The sequence below is a fragment of the Papio anubis genome, chromosome 7 (assembly GCF_008728515.1).
Source record: "Papio anubis isolate 15944 chromosome 7, Panubis1.0, whole genome shotgun sequence".
NCBI lineage: Eukaryota > Metazoa > Chordata > Mammalia > Primates > Cercopithecidae > Papio > Papio anubis.
The window spans coordinates 118,074,065-118,095,515 of NC_044982.1; the positions used below are offsets into that span (position 1 = coordinate 118,074,065).

The 21,451-nt window shown below is 38.0% G+C and overlaps 1 protein-coding gene across 6 annotated transcripts in view; it reads right to left on the reverse strand.

Moving 5' to 3' along the window:
• The window catches only part of LRRC49 (leucine rich repeat containing 49), a 161,362-nt gene that overhangs the window by 4,551 nt on the left and 135,360 nt on the right, over nucleotides 1-21,451 (reverse strand). For all 6 annotated transcript variants that reach the window (XM_021940672.2, XM_009210523.3, XM_031668523.1 and 3 more), the window contains one exon: nucleotides 7,434-7,587. In XM_021940672.2, the coding sequence (XP_021796364.1) occupies nucleotides 7,434-7,587 (154 nt within the window). The remainder of the gene's footprint in view (nucleotides 1-7,433; nucleotides 7,588-21,451) is intronic.

The following is a 21,451-nucleotide window of genomic DNA, read 5'->3' on the forward strand; positions in this document are numbered from 1 at the left end:
TTACCTCTAAATGGTAAAATTTACAAAGAAAAATACTCTATAGAATACTGAATTCCAATTAATGAAATGCACGCTAAATTATTTAGGCAGAAGCACACTAATGTCTGCAATCACTGTGAAATGAATTTAAAAAATCCCAAGGTAGACTGATGGAGGGATAGATACATAGATATGTGATAAAGTAAGTACACTGTATAGTACGATGCTAATAGTTGAGTGTAGGTTTTGGATATATGGATGTTTATTGTAAAATTCTTTCAACTTTGCTGTATGTTTGAAGTTTTTATTAAAAAGTTAGAAAAGAATGCATAAAAACTATTGAAGGAAATATATTGAAGTCTCATTAAGATTGTTTCTGAGTTCTTGGCTCACGCCTGTAATCCCAGCACTTTGGGAGGCTGAGGCGGGTGGATCACGAGGTCTGGAGATTGAGACCATCCTGGTTAACACGGTGAAACCCCATCTCTACTAAAAAAAAAACAGAAAAAATTAGCCAGGTGTGGTGGTAGGTGACTGTAGTCCTAGCTACTCAGGAGGCTGAGGCAGGAAATGGAGTGAACCCAAGAGGCAGAGCTTGCAGTGAGCCAAGATTGCGCCACTGCACTCCAGCCTGGGCGAGTGAGACTCCGTCTCAAAAAGAGAGAGAGAGAGAGAGAGAGAGAGAGAGAGAGAGGAAGGAAGGAAAGGAAGGAAGGAAGGAAGGAGGGAAGGAAGAAAGAAAGAAAGATTGTTTCTGAGTTCTGAGAATATTAGTATGTTTTCCTCCTTTTTAATATGTTTCTTCTTTTTCCCAATGCTTATGATTTTTAAATTTAATTTAATTTAATGTAACTTAATTTATTTTTTGGAGACAGGGTCTCACTCTGATGCCCAGGCTAAAGTGTAGTGGCATGATCTCTGCTCACTGCAACCTCTGCCTCCCAGGCTCAAGCGACCCTACCACCTCACCTTCTTGAGCAGTTGTGACCACAGGCGTGCACCACCACACCCAGCTAATTTTTGTATTTTTTTGTAGAGACGTGGCTTTGCCATGTTGCCTAGGCTGGTCTCAAACTCTTGAACTCAAGAAATCCACCCACCTCAGCCTCCTAAAGAGCTGGGATTATAGGCATGAGCCACCGCACCTGGCCCAAATGCTTATGATTTTTAAAACAAAATATGTTTTAAATTCCTGATTAATTAATGTAAGTTAATAATAAGTCCAAATTGCACTAACTTTCCTTAACAGAGGCATATTTTAAGAATTTTCTTATGACATATAAGGCACCTCTAAGTAATCACCATTCATGGGTCAACATGCTGATTTGATATAGTCATGTACTAAAACAATAAGTCACAGATTGACCAATCACAGAAGTATGTACAGATTTTGATGTGTGATAAGCAACAAATGGTTCCAGCTGGCCTCTTCTCTGATGAACTTCTCTCACTCTGAAATACTACAATTTGAACCTTAGCCACCTATATATACTAAGTTAGCTTGTTGATGAGAACAGAATGTAGCTGCTCCCTTTTAGCACTCAGTAAATCTGGACTACAGAGGAACTCCTACAAAGAAGGACAAGTGTGAATCACTAGAGATCAGCAACATTTTAGTTTGCTCATTTTAGAGCAATATTTTACAAGCAATGCATTTACAAGTAGAAGGCACAGAGCACATTTAGTGAATGCTTCTTTTACAGATTTCTAAATTGCTTAAAATAGAATTTTGAATTTAAAAAGACAAAATTCTAGTTAAGATTGGAAGATTTTTTATAATAATTTAGGATAACAAAAATTAAAACAAGTAAATGATATATTTTGTTAAATCACTTACATATTATACAAATGAAAATAATTCTTCATAACTGGCACAGTATAATTTACAGTGCTTTAAAATTTTCTGCTATAGTTACTTCCATTGTTTCTCTAGGAACATGTTGATACAGAATTGTATCTTCTATAATAATCCTTGATTTAGTAACTGTGTTTGAAACCGCATTTTTACTTCATCATTTCTCCTCTCCTCCAAGCCAATTATTCTGCATCTCCTTACAATATACCCTATAACTTATCAGGTGTCTGCCAGGACAACTCACTCAGCCTGTCCAGGATGATCCCATTGAAAGCACGTTAGAGACACCTCTCTTGCCCTGACCTGTCAAGGAGTTGTTGCTCCTTGGGTAATGCTTTTTCCATTCCCAAATGCTTTCATATACTCATCTCCTTTTGTCTCACAATATCCCTGTGGGATTCATAAAGCAAGTATTTTACAAGTTCAATCCTGATGAGATAAACTCTATACAATATTGCTTATATTATTTCATTAAACTAGAATTTTGTTGTTATGAAGATGGTTTGGGAAAAAGAAGGTCAACAGTGGGGTTTGTTATAGAGCAATTTTAACTACAATGGTACTTGTATTGGGATTTAATCCATATCTCCATTTTATAAATGGGAAACAAGGTCTATAGAGATTGAGAGATCTGCTCAGGATTAAGCATCTTCTATTAATACTTCCATAGAGAAAACTCTCTAATCTAGCCCTTGAAGAACTTACAGTCTAGTTGGGAGATGGCCTGCACATATAAAAAGTTAACTAAAAACATAAAACAGTAGATACATGCTGAGTAAAATGTTCAGACAGCAAATTACGAACAGTGCTCAGAAAAGAGAGAGCCCTTTGCAATGGGATGGTCAAGAAAACTTGAGAAAGCACCATGATATATTGTGAACGTGTCCAAGGTCAGAATTAGGACTCCATTCCAGAGGTGGCTCAGTCAATAATTCAACATGACCCTCAGTAACTCATCTGAGTTTCCAGTTTTCCTCATCTAAGAATAGGATTACATTCTTTAAAGTCCCTTTCGGCACTATGATTCTATGTCCATCTTAAATCTTTTTTAGATGAGTCAGGAGAATAGATGGACAACTACCAAGCAACAGATTTATGACATGTATAATGAAAAGGTCTGCTTAACCTGATTTGGAAGAACTTACCTCAATTAATTTTCTCAACAACTCAGGATGTATGGAAGACAAACTGAGCACTTTGTGCTGCAGTGATTTAAATATTTTTCAAGATGTAAGGAGCGTGGTATAAGTGAAGGAATGCTAGGCTGTGAGTCGAGAGAGTGATTAAGGGACTTGAGCAAGGTCTTTCAAGTACTCAGAAGTAGAATCAGGGGCTCGAATCCACATCTCCTGATTGTTAGATTAGTGTTTCTTTCCAAATATTTTGGGGCTTCAGATTCCTTCTTTCCTCTTTAAAATTTCTCAAAGCAGGAGTCAACATTCCCTGTCTTTACTTCCTGTCTTGCCCTGACCCGTCAAGGAGTTGTTGCTCCTTGGGTAATGCTTTTTCCATTCCCAAATGCTTTCATATACTCATCTCTTTTTGTCTCACAATATCCCTGTGGGATTCATAAAGCAAGTATTTTACAGGTTCAATCCTGATGAGATAAACTCTATACAATATGGTTTATATTATTTCATTAAACTAGAATTTTGTTGTTATGAAGATGGTTTGGGAAAAAGGTCAACAGTGGGGTTTGTTACAGAGCAATTTTAACTATAATGGTACTTGTATTAGGATTTAATCCATATCTCCATTTTATAAATGGGAAACAAGGCTTACATGACTGCACTGAAGCTATCTGTTTTTAAAAATCTGCATGCCTGTAGTTTCAGCTACTTGGAAGGACGAGGTAGGAGGATTTATTGTGCCCAGGAGTTCAGGGACAGACTGGGCAATGTAGAGAAAAAAACCACAATCACCTTGGATGACTGTCCAATTTACCAAAACATTTTCCTTTATGGTTTGTGCATCTATGGTGTTAAAAAATCATAGCCAACCCAATCAAGATCATAAAGATTTTCTCTCCTTATTAAAATAAAAACTTGAAACTTTTGCTTTTAATACTTGGGTTTTTATTTGGTCTGGAGTTAATTTTTTGTTGCATGGTGCAAAGAAGGGGTTCAATATGCTTTTCTGATTGAATATCCCATTTGGTCAGTATCATTTATCCCATTAGACTATTTCTTTACAACCACCCTGTTTTAATTGGTAGGTATTTATAATATGCCTTAATATCTAATAGTGCTAGCCTTCTTCTCATTGTTCTTCTTTTTAGGAGTTTTTGTAGCTAATTATGTTTATTTTTCCACATGTACTATAGTATCAACTTGTCAAAAAGCCTCAACAAAAAAGTTTTTGGTATTTTCATTGAAATTAAATGAAATTTTTAAGTTAACTTAAGGAAAATTGACATATTTTGCTTGAGATTCTTATCCAAAACATGTTATGTTTTTCCATTTGTATAAATCTTTTGTATGCTTCACTAATGTTTGAAAAGTTTTCTTTTTATAGATCCTGTATATTTATTATTAGGTTATTGTAAGATACATTATCTTTCTGTGTTGCTACTGTGAGTTCGGTTTTTCCTTATATCTTCTTTCTGCTTATTACTTGTAATATGGAAGCTGTTGACTTCTGCTACATTACTGAATTTTCTTATAGCTTTTTATGATTTCTAAATTAATATTCTTGGGATTTCCAGGTATTCAATAATATTATCTGCAAATATAAGTTTACTGCCTTCTTTTCAAATAACCATTGATTTCCTTCTCGTTTCATTGTATTATCTGTATTTAGAAAAATATAATAGTGATATTAGGCATCCTTGCTTGATACTTACTTCAGTGATGCATTGGTATTCTAGTCCTGTCTAACAAATTACCTCAAACTTGGCAGCTTAAAAGAACGTGCATCTATCAGCTCAGTTTCCATGTTTCAGGAACCCAGGCACGGCTTAGCTGGGTATTCTGCTCAGGACTTCATAAAGCTGAAATGAAGGTGTTGGCTAGGTTGTGTTTATTTCTGAAGCTCAGAGTCCTCTTCTAAGCCTAAGTGGTTGTTGGCAGAATTCAGTTCCTTGCAGCTGTGGGAATGAAATCCCTGTTCTCTTGTTGGCTGCTGGTCTGGGGCTGTTCTCAGGTCCTAAAAGCTTCTTGCAGTTCCCTGCCATGTGGGCCTCTCAAAACATGGGGGCTTATTTCTTCAAGGCCAACAGAAAAATCTTTCAGGGAAAGCCTGAATCCTCTCTTTTTTTTTTTTTTTTTTTTTGAGAAGGAGTCTCACTCTGTTGCCCAGGCTGGAGCGCAGTGGTGCGATCTCGGCTCGCTGCAAGCTTCGCCTCCCCGGTTCACGCCGTTCTCCTGCCTCAGCCTCCCAAGTAGCTGGGACTACAGGTGCCTGCCACCACGTCTGGCTAATTTTTTTGTATTTTTAGTAGAGACGGGGTTTCACCGTGTTAGCCAGGATGGTCTCCATCTCCTGACCTCGTGATCCGCCCGCCTCGGCCTCCCAAAGTGCTGGGATTACAGGCTTGAGCCACCGCGCCCGGCCGCTTGAATCCTCTTTTAAAGGACTTGCCAGATTAAGTCAGACTCACTCAGGATGATCTCCCTCTTCATTAACTCAAAGTCAACTGATTAGGGATATTAATCATGTCTGCAAAACCCCTTTACCCTTGCCATATTCTACTGGTTAAAGGCAAGACACGGGTTTTACCTACACCCATGGGAGGGGACTATACAAGGTATGGATACCGGGGTGTGGGGATCACAGAGGCCACCTTAGTTAGAATTCTGCCTACTACTTATGCTAGTGTTTCCAGAGTTTCCCCATCAAGCATAACACTTACTATCCAATTTCCATTTATCCTATTGATTGAGTTACAAAATTAAGAATAGGTATTGAATTGTGTGAAATTTCTTTTCAATGTCTATAGAAAGAATCATGATTTTTCACATTAGATCTATTAATTCACTAATACTGAATTTTTCCTGCCTTTCTAGGATAAACTACTCTTGGGTATAATGTTTGTTATTCATTTAATGTTCTGCTGTATTCTGGCTGACAATATTTTAAAAAGAGTTTTGCACCAATATTTTTAAATGTATGGTTTGGCTTTTTTTTTCCCTATGCAATGCTGGCATTTTTGGAATCAATGTTATGCTGTCTGTATTGAAAACATGGAAGAGTTTTCCTTCTTTTTCAATACTCTCAAACAATTTTAAAATCATTAGAATTCTCTGTTTCTTAAAGAGTTGGTAGATTTTACTGTGGAACTGTTCTTGGTTTAAATGCAGCTCTTTGATGTTTTACTAAATTTCTTTAATGTAAATTGGCATGTTTAGATTTACTAAATATAGTTGGCCCTCCATATCCATGGGTTCTGCATCTGTGCATTCAAACAACTGCAGATTGAAAATTTTTTTTAAATCACATCTGTACAGACTTTTCTTGTCATTATTCCCTAAACAATACGGTATAACAACTATTTACGTGGCATTTGCATTGTAGTATTATAAGTAATCTAGAAATGATTTAAAGTATATGGGAGGATGTGCCTTGGCTACATGCAAATACTATGTACTATGTCATTTTTTATCAGGGACTTGAGCATCTGTGCATTTTGGTATCTGCAGGAGATCCTGAAACCAATCCCCCATAGATACCAAACACAACTATATACATATTAATTTTTTCACTCATAGAACCAGCTGTATTCAGGAAGAGAAGGAGACATAATCCTGCCACCTTGGCTTTCATTTTCTTCTTTTGGCAACACTGGGAAACCCCTATTGGCCAAAGGATTACGTTCAATCTCTTTCGCATTGTTCTCTTACTATCTTTCTGGTCTCATCTTTTAACACTGTCTACCTCAATCTCTGAACTTCCACAACGATGACCTGCTTATAGTTCCTGGCCCTCTCCTTACATGTTTTATACTTCTATGCCTTATTTGCACTGTGCTATTTGCCAGAACTGCCTCTTTTCCCTTTGCAATACAGCTATATTTTATCTTTTAAGACTCATAAACAAGACACTCTGAACCTCTGACCACATAAAACATAACGGTTTAGTTCCCATTTTCCTGGCTAAGTGCTATATTAGGAATAGAACAGGTTGAAATTGTATGATTAAGTAATTATAAGAAAATGGTGTAGAATGAAAGATACGAATTAAAACATCAATGGCCCCAGTAAGGCGAACAAAAACGGAGGTCCTGCTGTGTTCTCTGATGGTCTGGCATGACGTAGCTAAGTACCTACAGCAAGCCTATAACCTACTTCTTACACAGATTGGGACCCTTGGTTCTGCTCTGGGTTCTAGATTTTTGCTACAGATTTACAGTACAGATTTCTTTTGAACATTTTTTTCTTCTGCTGAAATAACAATACTGAAACCCTTGGTTCTTCTTCATTTCAGGGCTCTATTTCTCCCTAATTGCCTGGGTACCTTCTGTCCCCGGCTTTGTAATATAAGGTTGACAAATATTCCAAAACAAAAAAGTTATCTTAACTAAGGGTAAAATGTACAACCCCCAAATTCCAAGCATGTGGGATATATCCTGGCATTAAATTGCAAAGATTAACAGTAGTTTTACCTCTAGCTTTTCATTGTAAAAGTCTCTCGTAGTATAATTTAATGTAGCACGATTTGTGTTTTCTCCTACAAGTCTTTTGCTGTCATTATTTTCTTCGTTGATAATACCAGGTTTTTTTCCTTTGGATTCTAGCAGATATCGAAATTGCTTTTTCCTGTAGAAAGACAGTAAAGAGATTTAGAGAGTTACTTATCAGACTTACTAAAACATGTCTATTTTTTGTTGACTTTAGAGGGGAACATATACTTTTTTGAACATATTATTTTAATGAGTTTGAGTTTATGATTTATTTGAGTTCAGTTTGGTACCCCAATCTTTCTACTAATTAATCTATTCAATCCCAATTGTTTTATCCATAACCTACCAGTCATCAATGAAAATATGTCTCAAGCATTTCTAAAATGGAAAGCACTCTCCTTTAATAAAAATCAATACAAAAATTAATCACAGAGCACAACACAACCCAAAAAGATATAGTAGGTCAAACTTTCAAAGTCTTTATGTCCCATAAAACATGCTAATTACCACTTATAAATCACACAAATGGTTAATAATTCCATTATGCAGTTTGGTAATATTACTCATAGCTAGAAAATGGAATGGGATCTTGGCTCAAGTTTAGGCAAAACCAAAATAACCCAAAAACCAAAAACCTCCAATTGTGAGCATATCATGGGAAGATTCTAGTAGGAGGTTAAATATTGAAACAAGAAGCCTCATTTGATTATGAAGAGGAACATATACAGTGATCACAGTATAACTTACAGAGCCATCAGCCATGATTCATCCTCATGAAGGTGGATTTTTGGCTTCCACCACTTAGGATGTCTCAAAATGATACTACTACTTTACTGTGAACTGTATACTGAAGACTGAGGGCTGAAGAGGAATTTAACTTTTTTAAAAATTTATTTTTCTCTGATCTAAAAGTATAACACAATCATTTTAGAGATTTTAGGAAGTACAAATTTGAAAAGTATAAAGAAATGGATAAAAACCACCCATAAGTTTTCATAAATTAATGATGTTCACATTTGAACAGGTAACCTACAGAATGGGAGAACATTTTTGCAACCTATCCATCTGACAAAGGGCTTATCTAGAATCTAGAAAGAACTTAAACAAATTCACAAGAAAAAAAAAACCCCATCAAAAAGTGGGCAAAGGATACAACAAACACTTCTCAAAAGAAGACATTTATGCAGCCAAAAGACATATGAAAAAATGCTCATCATCACTGGTCATTAGAGAAATGCAAATCAAAACCATGAGATACCATCTCACGCCAGTTAGAGTGGCGATCATTAACAAGTCAGGAAACAACAGATGCTGGAGAGGATGTGGAAGAATAGAAGTTCTTTTACACCGTTGGTAGGAGTGTAAATTAGTTCAACCATTGTGGAAGACAGTGTGGCAATTCCTCAAGGATCTAGAACTAGAAATACCATTTGACCCAGCAATCATTACTGGGTATATACCCAAAGTATTATAAGTCATTCTGCTATAAAGGCACATGCATACATATGTTTATTGCAGCACTATTCACAATGGCAAAGACTTGGAACCAAAATGCCCATCAATCTTAGGCTGGATAAAGAAAATGTGGCACACATACATCATGGAATACTATGCAGCCATAAAAAAGAATGAGTTCATGTCCTTTGCAGGGACATGGATGAAGCTGGAAACCATCATTCTCAGCAAACTAACACAGGAACAGAAAACCAAACATCACATGTTCTCACTCATAAGTGGGAGTTGAACAATGAGAACACATGGACATAGGGAGGGGAACATCACACACCGGCGCCTGTCAGGGGGTGGAGGGCTAGGGGAGGGATACCATTAGGAGAAATACCTAATGTAGGTGATGCGTTGACGGGTGGAGCAAACCACCATGGCACATGTATACCTATGTAACAAAACTGTACATTCTGCACACGTACCCCAGAACTTAAAGTAGAAAAAAAAAGATCTTTAAAAAAGTAATACTAATATTCACATTTGACATATTTCCTTGCAAACCTTTTCTATACATTTTTGTGAAAAATTAAGATTGTACTAAACATACAACTTTGTATACTGTTTTCACTTAATGCTATATAAGTATTTTCTATATCATTAAAAATTACAATTTTAATACCTGAATAAAAATCAACTGTGATATATATCACAATTTACTTAATTGGTTCCTCTTATAGGATAGTTACATAGTATAATTTTCTCACCTTTGTAAAGAAAAATGTGAATAACATATAAATCTTTATTTCTATTTATTTTATTTTAAGTTCCAGGATACCTGTGCAGGATGTGCAGCTTTGTTACACAGGGAAACATGTATCATGGTGGTTTGCTGCACCTATCAACCCATCACTAGGTATTAAGTCCCACATGCATTAGCTATTTATCCTGATGCTCTCCCTCCTCCTGCCCCCTGGTAGGCCCCAATGTGTGGTGTTCCCCTCCCTGTGACCATATGTTCTCATTGTTCAGCTCCTACTTATAAATGAGAACATGTGGTGTTTGGTTGTCTCTTCCTGTGTTAGTTTGCTGAGGCTAAAGGCTTCCATCTCCATCCATGTCCTTGCAAGGGACATGACCTCATTTCTTTTTATGATTGCATAGTATTCCATGGTATATATGTACCATAATTTCTTTATCCAGTGTATTGCTGATGGGCATTTGGGTTGACTCCATGTCTTTGTTATTGTGAATAGTCTTGCAACAAACATACATGTACATGTTACAATAGAATGGTTTATATTCCTTTGGGTATATATCCACTAATGGAATTTCTGGGTCAAATTGTATTTCTGGTTCCAGGTCTTCGAAGAATCACCACACTGTCCTCCACAATGGTTGAACTAACTTACATTCCCACTAACAGTGTCAAAAAGTGTTCCTATTTCTCCACAGCCTCACTGGCATCTGTTGTGTCTTGATTTTTTAATAATCGCCATTCTGAATGGCATGCGATAGCATTTCATTGTGGTTTCGATTTGCATTTCTCTAATAATCAGTGATGTTGACCTTTTTTTTCATATGTTTGTTGGCCACATAAACGTCCTCTTTTGAGAAGTGTCTGTTCATGTTCTTTGCCCACTTTTTGATGGGGTTTGTTTTTTTCTTGTAAATTTAAGTTCCTTGTAGATTCTGGATATTAGGCCTTTGTCAGATGGGTGGCTTGCAAAAATTTTCTCCCATTCTGTAGGTTGCCTTGTTTGCTCTGATGATAGTTTCTTTTGCTGTGAGGAAGCTCTTTAATTTGTTTAGATCCCATTTGTCAATTTTTGCTTTTGTTGCAATTACTTTTGACATTTTCATCATGAAATCTTTGCTCATGCCTCTGCCCTGAATGGTACTGCCTAGATTTTCTTGTAAGGTTTTTATAGTTTTGGGTTATTTAAGTCTTTAATCTATCTTGAGTTAATTTTTGTGTAAGGTGTAAGGAAGGGGTCCAGTTTCAATTTTCTGCACACGGCTAGCCATTTTTCCCAGCACCATTTATTAAATAGGGAATCCCTTCCCCATTGCTTGTTTTTGTAAAGTTTGTTGAAGATCAGATGGTTGTAGATGTGTGTTCTTATTTCTGAGATTTCTATTCTGTTCCATTGGTGTATATGTCTATTTTGGTACCAGTACCATCCTGTTTTGGTTACTGTAGCCTTGTAGTATAGTTTGAAGTCAGGTAGCTTGATGCCTCCAGCTTTGTTCTTTTGCTTAGGATTGTCTTGGCTATATGGACTTTTTTTTGGTGCCCTGTAAGTTTTAAAGTAGTTTTTTCTAATTCTGTGAAGAATGTCAATGGTAGTTTAATGGAAGTAGCATTGAATCTATAAATTACTTTGTCCAGTATGGCCATTTTCATGATATTGATTCTTCTTATCCATGAGCATGGAATGTTTTTCCATTTGTTTGTGTCCTCTCTGATTTCCTTCAGCAGTGGTTTATAGTTCTCCTTGAAGAGAAAACAAGCAGTTCTCCTTGAAGAAGTCCTTCACTTCCCTTGTTAGCTGTATTCCCAGGTATTTTATTCTGTTTGTAGCAATTGTGAATGGGAGTCCATTCATGATTTGGGTCTCTGCTTATCTAATATTGGTGTGTAGGAATGCTTGTAATTTTTGTATATTGATTTTGTATGCTGAGACTTTGCTGAAAAGTTGCTTATCAGCTTAAGAAGCTTTTGAGCTGAGACAATGGGGTTTTCTAGATATAGGATCATGTCATCTGCAAACAGAGACAGTTTGACTTCCTCTCTTCCTATTTGAATATGCTTTATTTCTTTCTCTTGTCTGATTGCCCTGGCCAGAACTTCCAATACTATGTTGAATAGGAGTGGTGAGAGAGGGCATCCTTATCTTGTGCTGGTTTTCAAGGAGAATACTTCCAGCTTTTGACCATTCAGTATGATATTGGCTATGGGTTTATCATAAATGACTCCTATTATTTTGAGGTACGTTCCATCAATGCTTGGTTTATTAAGCGTTTTTAACATGAAGGGATGTCGAATTTTATTAAAGGCCTTTTCTGCACCTATTGAGATAATCATGTGGTTTTGGTCTTTAGTTCTGTTTATGTGATGAATTACGTTTATTGATTTGCCTATCTGAACCAACCTTGCATCCCGGGGATGAAGCCAAAGTGATGGTGTTGAATAAGCTTTTTGATGTGATGCTTGATTTGGTTTGCCAGTATTTGACTGAAGATTTTTGTATTAATGTTCATCAGGAATATTGGCCTGAAGTTTTCTATTTTGTTGTACCTCTGCCAGGTTTTGGTATCAGGATGATAATAGCCTCATAAAATGAGACAGGGAGAAGTCCCTCCTTTTCAATTGTTTGGAATAGTTTTGGAAGAAATAGTACAGAATAGAAGGAGCCAAGAGGGCCGAATAGGAACAGCTCCAGTCTGCAGCTCCCAGCTAGACCAACACAGAAGGCGGGTGATTTCTGCATTTCCAACTAAGGTACCCAGTTCATCTCATTGGGACTGGTTAGTGGGACTGGTTAGGCAGTGGGTCCAACCCACAGAGGATGAGCAGAAGCAGGTTGGGGCATCACTTCATCTGGGAAGTCCAGGGAGCCAGGGACCTCCCTCCCAGAGCCAAGGGAAGCTGTGAGGGACTGTGCTACCCAGCTGGGTTACTATGCTTTTCCCATGAATTTGCAATCTGCTGATCAGGAGATTCCCTTATGTGCCTACACCACCAGGGTCCTGAGTTTCAAGCACAAAACTGGGCAGCTGCTTAGGAAGACACTGAGCTAGCTGCAGGAGTATTTTTTCATACTCCAATGGCGCTTGGAACCCCAGTGAGACAGAACCGTTCACTCCCCTGGAAAGGGGTCTGAAGCCAGGAAGCCAAGTGGTCTCACTCAGTGGGTCCCACTCCCACGGAGTCCAGCAGGCTAAGAACCACTGGCTTGAAATTCTCACTGCAAGCACAGTAGGCTGAAGTTGACCTGGGAGGATCAAGCTTGGTGGGGGGAGGGGTGTCCACCATTACTGAGGTTTTAGTTGGTAGTTTTCCCCTGACAGTGCTAAGGAGGCTGGGAGGTCTAGGCTGGGCATGGCAAAGTGACTCTGGCCAGACTGCTTCTCCAGATTCCACCTCACTGGGCAGGGCATCTCTGAAGGAAAGGTAGCAGCCCCATTCAGGGGCTTACAGACAAAATCCCCATCTTCCTGGGACAGAGCACCTGGGGAAGGGGTGGCTGTGGGCACAGCTTCAGCAGATTTAATCGTTCCTGCCTGCCAGCTCTGAAGAGGGCAGCTGATCCTGACAAGAGAGATTATCCCAGCACAGTGCACAAGCTCTGCTAAGGGAAAGACTGCCTCCTCAAGTGGGGTCCCTGACCCCCGTGCCTCCTGAATGAGAGAAACCTCTCAACAGGGGCCAACAGACACCTCATACAGAGGAGTGCTGGCTGGCATTAGGCCAATGCCCCTCTGGGATGAAGCTTCCAGAGGAAGGAGCAGGCAGCAATCTTTGCTGTTCTGCAGCCTCTGCTGGTGATACTCAGGTGAACAGGGTCTGGAGTGGACCTCCAGCAAACTGCAGCAGATATGCAGAAAAGGGGACTGACTGTTAGAAGAAAAACTACAAACAGAAAGCAACAACATCAACATAAAGGATCCCCACATAAAAACCCCATCCAAAGGTCATTAGCCTCAAAGATCAAAGGTAGATAAATCCACAAAGATGAGGAAAATCCTAAAACCAGAACGCCCCTTCTCCAAATGATTGCAACTCCTCCCCAGCAATGGCACAAATCTGGACAGAGAATGAGACTGACAAATTGACAGAAGTAGGCTTCAGAAGATGGGTAATAAACTCCTCTGAGCTAAAGGAGCATAGTCTAACCCAATGTAAGGAAGCTAAGAATCTTGATAAAAGGTTACAGGAATTGCTAAGTAGAATAAACAGTTTAGAGAGGAACATAAATGACCTGATGGAGCTGAAAAACATAGCATGAGAACTTCATGAAGCATATATAAGTATCAATAGCTGAATCAATCAAGCAGAAGAAAGCATATCAGAGACTGAAGATTAACTTACTGAAATAAGGCATGAAGACAAGATTAGAGAAAAAAGAATGAAAAGGAATGAACAAAGCCTCCAAGAAATATGTGACTATGTGAAAAGACCAAACCTACGATTGATTGGTGTACCTGAAAGTGAAGGACAGAATGGAACCAAGTTGGAAAACACACTTCAGAATATTATCCAGGAGAACTTCCCCAAACTAGCAAGACAGGCCAACATTCAAATTGAGAAAATACAGAGAACACCACTAAGATATTCCTTAAGAAGAGCAACCCCAAGACACATAACTGTCAGATTCTCCAAGGATGAAACAAAGGAAAAAATGTTAAGGGCAGCCAGAGACAAAGGTCAAGTTACACACAAAGGGAAGCCCATCAGACTACCAGTAGATCTCTCTGCAGAACCCTACAAGCCATAAGAGACTGGGGGCCTATATTCAACATTTTTAAAGAAAAGAATTTTCAACCCAGAATTTCATATCCAGCCAAACTAAGTTTCATAAGTGAAGGAGAAATAAAATCCTTTACAGACAAGCAAATGCTAAGGGATTTTGTCACTACCAGGCCTGACTTACAAGAGCTCCTAAAGAAAGCACTAAATATGGAAAGGAAAAATTGGTACCAGCCACTGCAAAAACATACCAAAATATAAAGACCAAAGACACTATGTAGAAACTGCATCAACTAATGTGCAAAATAACCAGCTAGCATCATGATGAGAGGATCAAATTCACACATAACAATATTAACATTAAATGTAAATGGGCTAAATGCCCCAATTAAAATAATCAGACTAGCAAATTGGATAAAGGGTTAAGACCCATTGGTATGCCGTATTCAGGAGACCTATCTCACTTGCAAAGACACACATACGATCAAAATAAAGCGATGGAGGAATATTTACCAAGAAAACGGAAAGCAAAAAAAGCAGGGGTTGCAATCTTAGTCTCTGATAAACCAGACTTTAAATCAACACAGGTCAAAAAAGACAAAGAAGGGCATTACATAATGGTAAAGGCATCAACACAACAAGAAGAGCTAACTATCCTAAATATGTATGCATCCAATATGGGAACACCCAGATTCATAAAACAACTTCTTAGAGACCTACAAAGGGACTTAGACTCCCACGCAGTAATAGTGGGATATTTTATTTTATTTTATTTTATTTATTTATTTATTTTCATTATACTTTAAGTTCTAGGGTACATGTGCATAATGTGCAGGTTTGTTACATATGTATACTTGTGCCATGTTGGTGTGCTGCACCCATCAACTCGTCAGCACCCATCAACTCGTCATTTACATCAGGTATAACTCCCAATGCAATCCCTCCCCCCTCCCCCCTCCCCCCTCCCCATGACAGGCCCCAGTGTGTGATGTTCCCCTTCCCGAGTCCAAGTGATCTCATTGTTCAGTTCCCACCTATGAGTGAGAACATGCGGTGTTTGGTTTTCTGTTCTTGTGATAGTTTGCTAAGAGTGATGGTTTCCAGCTGCATCCATGTCCCTACAAAGGACACAAACTCATCTTTTTTTATGGCTGCATAGTATTCCATGGTGTATATGTGCCACATTTTCTTAATCCAGTCTGTCACCGATGGACATTTGGGTTGATTCCAAGTCTTTGCTATTGTGAATAGTGCCGCAATAAACATACATGTGCATGTGTCTTTATAGCAGCATGATTTATACTCCTTTGGGTATATACCCAATAATGGGATGGCTGGGTCATATGGTACTTCTAGTTCTAGATCCTTGAGGAATCGCCATACTGTTTTCCATAATGGTTGAACTAGTTTACAATCCCACCAACAGTGTAAATTGTTCCTATTTCTCCACATCCTCTCCAGCACCTGTTGTTTCCTGACTTTTTAATGATTGCCATTCTAACTGGTGTGAGATGGTATCTCATTGTGGTTTTGATTCACATTTCTCTGATGACCAGTGATGATGAGCATTTTTTCATGTGTCTGTTGGCTGTATGAATGTCTTCTTTTCAGAAATGTCTGTTCATATCCTTTGCCCACTTTTTGAAGGGGTTGTTTGTTTTTTTCTTGTAAATTTGTTTGAGTTCTTTGTAGGTTCTGGATATTAGCCCTTTGTCAGATGAGTAGATTGCAAAAACTTTCTCCCATGCTGTAGGTTACCTGTTCACTCTGATGGTAGTTTCTTTTGCTGTGCAGAAGCTCTTTAGTTTAATTAGATCCCATTTGTCAATTTTGGCTTTTGTTGCCGTTGCTTTTGGTGTTTTAGACATGAAGTCTTTGCCCATGCCTATGTCCTGAATGGTATTACCTAGGTTTTCTTCTAGGGTTTTTATGGTATTAGGTCTAACATTTAAGTCTCTAATCCATCTTGAATTAATTTTCGTATAAGGAGTAAGGAAAGGATCCAGTTTCAGGTTTCTACTTATGGCTAGCCAATTTTCCCAGCACCATTTATTAAATAGGGAATCCTTTCCCCATTTCTTGTTTCTCTCAGGTTTGTCAAAGATCAGATGGCTGTAGATGTGTGGTATTATTTCTGAGGACTCTGTTCTGTTCCATTGGTCTATATCTCTGTTTTGGTACCAGTACCATGCTGTTTTGGTTTCTGTAGCCTTGTAGTATAGTTTGAAGTCAGGTAGTGTGATGCCTCCAGCTTTATTCTTTTGACTTAGGATTGTCTTGGAGATGCGGGCTCTTTTTTGGTTCCATATGAATTTTAAAGCAGTTTTTTCCAGTTCTGTGAAGAAACTCATTGGTAGCTTGATGGGGATGGCATTGAATCTATAAATTACCTTGGGCAGTATGGCCATTTTCACGATATTGATTCTTCCTATCCATGAACATGGTATGTTCTTCCATTTGTTTGTGTCCTCTTTTATTTCACTGAGCAGTGGTTTGTAGTTCTCCTTGAAGAGGTCCTTTACATCCCTTGTATGTTGGATTCCTAGGTATTCAACATTCTTAAAGAAAAGAATTTTCAACCCAGAATTTCATATCCAGCCAAACTAAGTTTCATAAGTGAAGGAGAAATAAAATCCTTTGCAGATAAGCAAATGCTTAGAGATTTTGTCACCACCAGGCCTGCCTTACAAGAGACCCTGAAGGAAACACTAAACATGGAAAGGAACAACAGGTACCAGCCATTGCAAAAACATGCCAAAATGTAAAGTCCATCAATGCTAGGAAGAAACTGCATCAAATAATGAGCAAAATAACCAGTTAATATCATAATGGCAGGATCAAGTTCACACATAACAATATTAACCTTAAATGTAAATGGACTAAATGGTGCAATTAAAAGACACAGACTGGCAAATTGGATAAAGAATCAAGACCCATCAGTCTGCTGTATTCAGGAGACCCATCTCACATGCAGAGACATACATAGGCTCAAAATAAAGGGATGGAGGAAGATCTACCAAGCAAATGGAGAACAAAAAAAAGCAGGGGTTGCAATCCTAGTCTCTGATAAAACAGACTTTAAACCATCAAAGATCAAAGGAGACAAAGAAGGCCGTAACATAATGGTAAAGGGATCAATTCATCAGGAAGAGCTAACTATCCTAAATATATATGCACCCAATACAGGAGCACCCAGATTCATAAAGCAAGTCCTTAGAGACTTACAAAGAGACTTAGACTCCCATACAATAATAATGGGAGACTTCAACACCCCACTGTCAACATTAGACAGATCAATGAGACAGAAAGTTAACAAGGATATCCAGGAATTAAACTCATCTCTGCAGGAAGCAGACCTAATAGACATCTACAGAACTCTCCACCCCAAATCAACAGAATATACATTCTTCTCAGCACCACATCACACTTATTTCAAAATTGACCACATAATTAGAAGTAAAGCACTCCTCAGCAAATGTACAAGAACAGAAATTATAACAAACTGTCTCTCAGACCACAGTACAATCAAACTAGAACTCAGGACTAAGAAACTCAATCAAACCGCTCAACTACATGGAAACTGAATAACCTGCTCCTGAATGACTATTGGGTACAAAACGAAATGAAGGCAGAAATAAAGATGTTCTTTGAAACCAATGAGAACAAAGATACAACATACCAGAATCTCTGGGACACATTTAAAGCAGTGTGTAGAGGGAAATTTATAGCACTAAATGCCCACAAGAGAAAGCTGGAAAGATCTAAAATTGACACCCTAGCATCACAATTAAAAGAACTAGAGAAGCAAGAGCAAACATATTCAAAAGCTAGCAGAAGGCAAGAAATAACTAAGATCAGAGCAGAACTGAAGGAGATAGAGACACAAAAAGCCCTCCAAAAAAATCAATGAATACAGGAGTTGGTTTTTTGAAAAGATCAACAAAATTGATAGACCACTAGCAAGACTAATAAAGAAGAAAAGAGAGAAGAATCAAATAGACACAATAAAAAATGATAAAGGGGATATCACCACCAACCCCACAGAAATACAAACTACCATCCGAGAATACTATAAACACCTCTGCACAAATAAACTAGAAAACCTAGAAGAAATGGATAATTTCCTGGACACTTACACTCTCCCAAGACTAAACCACGAAGAAGTTGAATCCCTGAATAGACCAATAGCAGGCTCTGAAATTGAGGCAATAATTAATAGCCTACCAACCAAAAAAAAGTCCAGGACCAGACGGATTCACAGCTGAATTCTACCAGAGGTACAAGGAGGAGTTGGTACCATTCCTTCTGAAACTATTCCTATCAATAGAAAAAGAGGGAATCCTCCCTAACTCATTTTATGAGGTCAACATCATCCTGATACCAAAGCCTGACAGAGATACAACAAAAAAAGAGAATTTTAGACCAACATCCCTGAAGAACATTGATGCAAAAATCCTCAATAAAATATTGGCAAACCGAATCCAGCAGCACATCAAAAAGCTTATCCATCATGATCAAGTGAGCTTCATCCCTGGGATGCAAGGTTGGTTCAACATAGGCAAATCAATAAATGTAATCCAGCATATAAACAGAACCAAAGACAAAAACCACATGATTATCTCAATAGATGCAGAAAAGGCCTTTGAAAAAATTCAACAGCCCTGCATGCTAAAAACGCTCAATAAATTCGGTATTGATGGAACGTATCTCAAAATAATAAGAGCTATTTATGACAAACCCACAGCCAATATCATACTGAATGGGCAAAAACTGGAAGCATTCCCTTTGAAAACTGGCACAAGACAGGGATGCCCTCTCTCACCACTCCTATTCAACATACTGTTGGAAGATCTGGCTAGGGCAATCAGGCAAGAGAAAGAAATCAAGGGTATTCAGTTAGGAAAAGAAGAAGTCAAATTGTCCCTGTTTGCAGATGACATGATTGTATATTTAGAAAACCCCATTGTCTCAGCCCAAAATCTCCTTAAGCTGATAAGCAACTTCAGCAAAATCTCAGGATACAAAATCACTGTGCAAAAATCACAAGCATTCTTACACACCAGCAACAGACAAACAGAGAGTCAAATCATGAATGAACTCCCATTTACAATAGCTTCAAAGAGAATAAAATACCTAGGAATCCAACACACAAGGGATGCAAAGGCCTACTTCAAGGAGCACTACAAACCACTGCTCAGTGAAATAAAAGAGGACACAAATAAATGGAAGAAACATACCATGCTCATGGATAGGAAGAATCAACATTGTGAAAATGGCCATACTGCCCAACATAATTTATAGATTCAATGCCATCCCCATTAAGCTACCAATGACTTTCTTCCCAGAATTGGAAAAAACTGCTTTAAAGTTCATATGGAACCAAAAAGACCCCACATTGCCAAGACAATCCTAAGTCAAAAGAACAAAGTTGGAGGCATCATGCTATCTGACTTCAAACTATACTACAAGGCTACAGTAACCAAAACAGCACGGTGCTGGTACCAAAACAGAGATACAGACCAATGGAACAGAACAGAGCCCTCAGAAATAATACCACATATCTACAGCCATCTGATCTTTGACAAACCTGACCAAAACAACAAATGGGAAAATGATTCCCTATTTAATAAATGGTGCTGGGAAAATTGGCTAGCCATAAGTAGAAAGCTGAAACTGGATCCTTTCCTTACTCCTTACACGAAAATTAATTCAAGATGGATTACAGACTTAAATGTTTGAACTAAAAGCATAAAAATCCTAGAAGAATACCTAGGTAATACCATTCAGGACATAGGCATGGGCAAGGACTTCATGTCTAAAACACCAAAAGCAACGGCAACAAAAGCCAAAATTGACAAATGGGATGTAATGAAACTAAAGAGCTTTTGCACAGCACAAGCAACTACCATCAGAGTGAGCAGGCAACCTACAGAATGGGAGAAAATTTTTGCAATCTACTCATCTGACAAAGGGCTAATATCCAGAACTTATAAAGAATTGAATCAAATTTACAAGAAAAAAAACAAACAACCCCTTCAAAAAGTGGGCAAAGGATATGAACAGACACTTCTCAAAAGAAGACATTCATACAGCCAACAGACACATGAAAAAATGCTCATCATCACTCGCCATCAGAGAAATACGAATCAAAACCACAATGAGATACCATCTCACACCAGTTAGAATGGCAATTGTTAAAAAATCAGGAAACAACAGGTGCTGGAGAGGATGTGGAGAAATAGGAACACTTTTACACTGTTGGTGGGACTGTAAACTAGTTAAACCATTGTGGAAAACAGTGTGGCAATTCCTCAAGGATCTAGAACTAGAAATACCATTTGACCCAGCCATCCCATTACTGTGGATATACCCAAAGGATTATAAGTCATACTGCTATAAAGACATATGCACACGTATGTTTATTGCGGCACTATTCACAATAGCAAAGACTTGGAATCAACCCAAATGTCCATCAGTGACAGACTGAATTAAGAAAATGTGGCACATATACATCATGGAATACTATGCAGCCATAAAAAAGGATGAGTTCCTGTCCTTTGTAGGAACATGGATGTAGCTGGAAACCATCATTCTCAGCAAACTATCGCAAGAACAGAAAACCAAATACCATATGTTCTCACTCATAGGTGGGAATTGAACAATGAGATCACTTGGACACAGGAAGGAGAACATCACACATCGGGTCCTATTGTAGGGAGGGGGGAGGGGGAGGGATAGCATTAGGAGATATACCTAATGTAAATGACGAGTTAATGGGTGCAGCATACCAACACGGCACATGTATACATATGTAACAAACCTGCACCTTGTGCACATGTACCCTAGAACTTAAAGTATAATAATAAAAAAAAAGAAAAAAAAAAGAATTCTTAGAAAAGTGAAAAAAAAAAAGTAATAGTAATTTTAGTAAAAGGTGCCTTAAATTTATTAATTCTCTTTCAAATGAAAAAAATGAAAATGGAAAGTTAAAATACAATCAAATCTTAAATATCTTTATTTTAGAAAGCATAATAAATATTTTTATTTCTACAAAAAAAAAAGTCAAGAAACAGCCGATGCTGGT